This window comes from Belonocnema kinseyi, chromosome 7 (assembly GCF_010883055.1).
Source record: "Belonocnema kinseyi isolate 2016_QV_RU_SX_M_011 chromosome 7, B_treatae_v1, whole genome shotgun sequence".
Taxonomy (NCBI): domain Eukaryota; kingdom Metazoa; phylum Arthropoda; class Insecta; order Hymenoptera; family Cynipidae; genus Belonocnema; species Belonocnema kinseyi.
In genome coordinates, this window is record NC_046663.1 from 86,361,280 (window position 1) to 86,368,294 (window position 7,015).

Here is a 7,015-nt window from a genome sequence, read left to right on the forward strand (position 1 = left end):
GCGGAGTAGAGTATTTTTGGACTTAAAGCAGTAAAGGCAGTAATTTAATTTTACAATTCTATTTTCAAGAAATGTCGAAATCTGAAGAATATTGTTCGCGAAGGTTAAGGGCTTAAAGGAACTGTAGAATTTAAAAGATGAAAGGATTTACAATTTCTTTTTGAAAGTAATAAACTAATAAAAATGTGAAACGAAAACGTGCTATGCTAGGTTACAAAAATGCAGATGTTTCGCTACGTGAGAAAATTCGGTAGTAAACTATTTAGAAACTATCTGTATAAGAAGAGCGAGATGAAATTAAAATGTATGAACATGGGACTCAACACTGACATTAGCCATTCTTCGACGTTTGACAATCGGTGTGTATTAGATTAAGTTAGCTTTCTCGTACATTCAGGACAAACTACTAAGGGAAGTCGAAGAACAGCTTCAGTTATAAGTTATTAACAAAAAATATCGCGACAGAAACGGAACTAAACACCAACTTTGGGCTGCCTATTTACAAACAGATGATGATAAACCTAACTGTGATAATAAGTAAATTCAAAGGTATTAATTTACGTTTAAAGGAAGTTCTCGAAGTCTTGGAACTTTGCACACGTGGCAAGTGTATTGTGGTTCATTGGATGTGCACGACATAAACATAATACACGCTATTCGGCCCCTCAATTTAATAAAACAATAATTGACGCTGCCAACATGCAACAACAAAGAATTCATATTCCAGAATAACTGCAGTGTTCCTAACATGAGCATCGCAGAATGCCCTCTCAGTATGTGGCGAGATGATATTTGAAGCAAGACAGACGAGAAACTTTTACTTTAACAACTTTTTGTTATAGACCTGGATTTAATTACACTGTCGAACTTGAATTGAACTGGCCTTGATAATAAATTCAGGGAATCCCAACGTAAACATTCAGGGCGACATACTTCTGCATATTCAATCGTAAAAAGGATTTTAGTTGAAAGCAGGTTGTCGGGTTGATTGTGAGTTGGCGGGCTAACCCACAAACCCGACCCGACCTGACCCAAACCCGCATCAATTTACAAATTTTTATTATGTATATATATATATATATATATATATATATATGTGTGTGTGTGTGTGTGTGTGTGTGTGTGCATTCTTTACAATAATGATGATAATAATAAGATACACTTTTCAAGTAAAGAACGTCACCTGGTATGACACCCTGTGCTATGAATCTTTGAAAAAAAATCTATGGATCAACGCCATGAATTCGGAGTACAAATCATTCATAGAAAATAATACTTGGAATTAGTGGATTGTTTGAGCGATAATCCAAAAAGAATATGGCGTTGGGTTTTCCGCACAAAAAAGGAGCAAGATCAGAGAGTCAAAAAATTTAAAGCTAGATTCGTGGCTCGTAGTTTTTAACAGCAACAAGGGATAAATTTTGAGCCGAGTATGTTCATCGAAAGCGGTCAAAACAAAGTTTGTCAATAAAATAAAGCACTCTACGTCTTGAAACAAGCTGAACGAAAATAGCATAGAAAACTAAGCGGATATCTGCAAACTAATATAATTATTGAAATAATGATTAATATAAACATTATTGCATTTTATACGAATGCTCTTCACCATTTCTAGATTTTTTCAGTTTCAGGAAACACAAAGGCTATTTACACAATCCCTAACGCATAATATATTTTATAAAGGATAATGAATTATTAAATAACTTCTTGCAGTAACTTAACTAATATATTAAACAAAAAAATTCAGGTAAATAAACATCTGCTTAAAGAACAGCATACAAAATACTTCATAAAGTGAAAAAATACGTATCATATATTCCAAATTACACAGTAAAAACTCGTATTATCGCTTCTCAAAACATCTGTAGCATGACTTTGTGATCCTCATCCATTCCCACGTGAAGAGGACGATTGAAGAGAAGGCTATTGAGACCCCTGTCCCCCTGAGACGTTCTGGTCTTAGTGCATGCGCGAAAATAGTGCCTTGGGGTGGCTAAATACCCCACCTTGTTGTTCGAGGGTTAATACAATTGAAAAAAAACAGAGTAAAAAAAAGATATCTTTTTTTACGGTATCATTTTTAGCATCTCAAGTTTCTGATAAGGGTGACTTCATGCTGTTATTTTTAATGTAAAACAAATGAATCTGGGTTTCCACTACTGATCTCAATTTTGTACCACTCGGAACTATTTTTTCTGAGTCCCATTCTAATACCTGAAATTCACGCTATAATAATACTCTGCTCTTACAGTGTTATATAAACTATAATTCACATTTTCATTTCAACAGATTACGCAGCAATACTCACCTTAAAAATATTACTATACCTTATTGTTAACAAATTACAGAAAAACTAATTAGGATGGTTCAGGTAAAATCTCAATTATACGCGGAAGCAAACTATCAAGTTGTATATAACTTTTAGTAATTCACTCAAGTTCTATTATATAATAACAGGCCCGCCAAATGTACATTTACAATAAATGTTTGCAATAAAAATTTGTAATAAATATTATTATTGAAAGTATGTTACTTCGGAGACATGAATAATTTAAATATTATAATATATAAATGATAAAAATGTTTTATTCATTAATAGTATTCGGCGAATATTAGTGATATCACAAAAACCGGTAATAACACAACCGGTAGTCTGGCTGGTGCAGACGATTAAAGACCGACATAATAAGCACGAAATGCTTGATATGCGACAAAAAAACATGAAATAATGAACTCAAATACAAGATTTGACTGAAAATCCCGATAAAGTCGCCGAATTGAACTCTTGGAATTTTTAATCGCACATAATAAAATGCGCATTCTGGATTTACTGAAGGGGAGACACTTATTCGTAAACGAGGAAGTGTACGAACAAGAATGGTATATTTATAAACAAATAAAAAAATCATATAAATGAAACAAAATAGCTAAAAACAATATTTTTGACTACGTTGAATAGAAGAAATTTTCCAAATAAATTAAATACGGGGAATTCTAAATAGAGCCGGAAATTGAATTTGGAAGAAATTTAGATAAAAAATTTGAAAAAAAAATTAAATTAAAATAAGGAATGAATATAATTTCGAAAGCTTTAAAAGTTGAACTTTGTAAGAAACTAAACTAGACAATTAATTAAATTTTGAAGCTTTGATATTGGAATAGAAAATAAGTGATTAAATGTTCCAGTATCCTAACTAGAATTTAAAAATAATGAAAACCATTCAAATCCTAAATGAGAAAAATTAAAATTCTTTAAATCAAATTTTGGGAAAAATTAAGGAGCTTTCGCATAAAAGCACATTAAACAGAAATAATATTTCTGCTTTAAGTATAAGATCTATAAAAGCCATGAAAATTCTTGGATATCGTTAATTATTGTATAAAATAATGGAACGGAATTTTTATATACATTTTAAATTATAAATGTCAAAGTGCCCCATTCCCAGCCCTCCCGGATTCAAAAATCACCCCTAAGTCGGGTACCAATTTCCCAGCTTTCCTAAACCCCAAAAATTCACTTTAAGTGACATAAAACCCATTTGCCAAATCTACTCACCGAGACCAAAACTCACCCCTAAGTGCCCGAGTACCCTTTTTCCAATTATCCACAGACCCAAAAATCACCTTTTAGCTTTCGTTATTTTCTGATCAATTTTGCTTGGCCCAAGAAATTTAAATTTAAATTTTAAGTAGTGAGTATTTGAATGACTAAATTATCTCCAAGAGAATCGGTTCTTACTACACACCTGAAAATTCGGGTAGAAGGCCATGCCTATGTTCACAGAAATTCGGTGAAGGTAAACCAAATATTTTCGGTGTACCTAGATACTGGGTGACAAAAATATTGAACAGTTAATTCTTAAATTTTTTTTGATAAAAATTTGAAAGAAAACAGATCAATAAAAAAATTATTATTATTGTGAAAAATTGAAATATAATAGATTGCTCAACTTAAAAAAATCATATAGATTAAAAAAGGATTAAAGTTTAGAAGAAATATACCGGCTTCAAAATTAAAAAGAAACAATTGCTACTTGAAAAAAGAATATAACACATGTAAGAATTGTATATATAAATTTTAAAAGAGTATACTTTGAAAATAATTGAAATTAAAAACCATCAAAGAGACATTTAAGGCATACTTTGAAGCTTTAGGTTCATTTTCTAATAAAAATATGTAAATTAAACCATTAAAATGTGATATTTGAAAACCTAGGAAAATATTTGTTGGTCTTAATAAAAATAATTACCGAAATTAATTAAAATAGTTAATCAATTAATTTAATTAGAGTTTAATTTTTTGTGTAAATACGGCACTGTGAACCATATTTATAAGTATTGAAACTTGTGAATATCTGAGAAGCTAACAAGAGTTTGATGGGGCATAGGTCATTTTCAATATGTGAGTATCATTTACTAGTTCGAACAGTTGCCTCTTGACGGCTTTCACGACGAGTCCTAAAAACGATCTATATTTTTCTCTTTTTTCTGGTCTTCTTCTTTATTAAGAATCTCGAGACGATCGACCTATCGGATATTATGTAATTCTGAAACCGATAACAGGTCAGCTGATATAAAATATTTTTCTGTCATTCATCACATTGAAAATTTATATCAAAACTGTAATCCTTTTCTTAATTTAATTTCTTGCAGAAAATTAAATTAATTATAACTTTTCACCCGCCAATTTTATTCCTAGAAAGAATGTTCATTTATTTCGGTTCTTCTTAAGAGGAAGAGTTTTAAAAGGGCTTTAAAACTAAGACTATTATATCAACTTCTGTTTCATATACTATAATTTTTTACTGTCATAATAAACTTGTGATTAATTATGATAATATTTTCACTTAACTGAAAGTATTAAATCAATATTAAATGGAAATCCTTTCATGCAAGTCCTTAATTTTAATGAAAATACCTCAACTATTTTTGCAATTGCAATTTGGCAAATATTAATACAGTTTAAATCAAATTTAATAGTTTTGTAAGGATATTTTGGTGAAGAAAGGCAGAATCTAAGAAAATTATTACTTTACTTTTCAAAAAAAGTGTTATCGATAGATAAGGACAATCGTCATGGCCAATCCGAACTTTGATTTGTTAGACGTCGTTGGTGTGCCTTACCTTTTCAATATTGGATTTCTAGTCTTATTCGTCACTTTAGTGTTACCTGCACTTTTACTCAGTTATCTAGGTAAGTACATATTTGAAGATGACTTTTTTAAATGTAATAGGTACTATTTTTATTTTTTAAATATTCTTTATATAAATATAAACAGTGGGCTCATTTATAATTGAGTGAGAGAAATTGACTACAATACCTTTAAATACATGAAAATACGCTAACAATTAGTATAAATATTCGTAAAATAAATGCCTTAGCAATAAACATACACAATCTTCAATCTGTACCAATGATGCAGATAAGTCAGGAAACATCGATTGAGCTGCTCGTTATTAATTGCATCGTTGATAAACATGTGAAATATCTAAAATAAAAAGTAAAGTCCTGTTATCATAATTCAACAAATTACGGCTCATTATGTCTCTTAAATACAAGCTAAATTCAAATTACAAAATTATCCTGTAAAAAGAAATGATATGTTATTTCTTATCTTGTGAACTAATAATTTATGTTTGTCACATTTTTGATTCATTGGCATCATCAATCGCACCCTACACGATTTTTAGTTTTTTTTTAATTTGAGAAGAAAAGCCATTTTTAATATAAAATAAAAATTCGAATAACTATTTATTTTTCAACTTTTTCATAGTTTCCCTAAGGTTCCTTAAAAAATTAAAAAATATTTTTGAAGATTTTAAATAAAAATAAAATTTTCAACCAAAAGGTGAATTCTTAACCAAAAATGTAATACATAATTCATTTTCGACCAAAAAAGATTTTAGTTTTATATGAAAAAAAGTTAAACTCATCCAAAAAAATACACATTTTCAACAAATAAGTTAATTTTAAACTAAATAGTAGAATTTTCAAACAAATAGACAAATTTATTACCAAGAAGATTAATTTTCTACCAAAACATGCATTTTCAACGAAGTAGTTTCATTTTCAAACATAGCGAAAAATTTTTAACTAAATTAATTAATCTTCAACTAAAAACATAAATTTTTAACCAAGCAGTGTAATTTTTAAACAAACTAGTTGCTCTTTCAACCTAAAAAGATGAATTCTCAACAACAAAATAATAGCTGATATGCCAATCAAAAAAGATGTTATTTTTAATAAAAAGCAGTTGAATTGACAAAAAGAACGAATTATCAACAATAAAGTTAAAGCTTCAACTAAAACAGATTAATTTTCAACCAAAAAGGGGAAGTTTTACCTAGAGGATTAATTTTCTGCTAAAAATTTTGAAGTCAAACCTCTCAATCCTTTAAATATCTTTTCAATCAATCTAAATTTTTCCCAACAATCTCTATAAACTCTGTAAAGGTATAAAAAATGCTTTAGAATCTAATAGATAATTTTTTGAGAATTTGAGAAATCTCTTTAAATATGTATTCTCTCTAAATTAAGTTTCCAAGATAAATAAGCATTTAAAATTTTCCTATGAATCTCATGGTAATTTTTTTATTACCTTGAAACCTTTCAATAATCCTAAAAGAGCTTCAACTTTTTATTTCGAAATCTTTAAAATTTTAGATGTTGTTAACATTTTTTTAAATATTTAAAAAAATTTGAATTATTTGTAAAATCCAAAATTCTTAAAAATCTTCTTTTTTCCAAATCTTTGGAAACCTACAGTTTAAAAAAATATTTTTAAAATTTTAACTCTTTTTTATCTTTTTAAAACATCTGAATATCTTTTGAAATTATTATAATTTTTCCTAAAATTTTTTCAGCATTTCGTAGAAGGGAATTGCTTGATAGTTGCGAGTAAATAACTGGTTTATCTTATACAGTCTGTCAAGTTAAAGCGTGGGTGGCTTTACTCGCAGTCGGTAAGGTGTATCGACATGATTTTGGTGTCAAAATATTAAGAAGAGCTCCCTC

General features: G+C 29.0%; 1 protein-coding gene across 6 annotated transcripts in view; it reads left to right on the forward strand.

Moving 5' to 3' along the window:
* Positions 1-4,449: 4,449 nt before the first annotated feature.
* Positions 4,450-7,015, forward strand: part of LOC117175944 — a 35,689-nt gene continuing 33,123 nt past the window's right edge. For 2 of the 6 annotated variants that reach the window (XM_033365809.1, XM_033365812.1), the window contains exons 1-2: positions 4,450-4,563; positions 5,062-5,194. In XM_033365809.1, coding sequence (XP_033221700.1) covers positions 5,077-5,194 — 118 coding nt within the window. In that variant the 5' untranslated portion in view covers positions 4,450-4,563; positions 5,062-5,076. Of the gene's footprint in view, positions 4,564-4,980; positions 5,195-7,015 lie in introns of those variants that run through there. The other 4 variants (XM_033365811.1, XM_033365810.1, XM_033365814.1 and 1 more) reach the window with 4 other exon arrangements.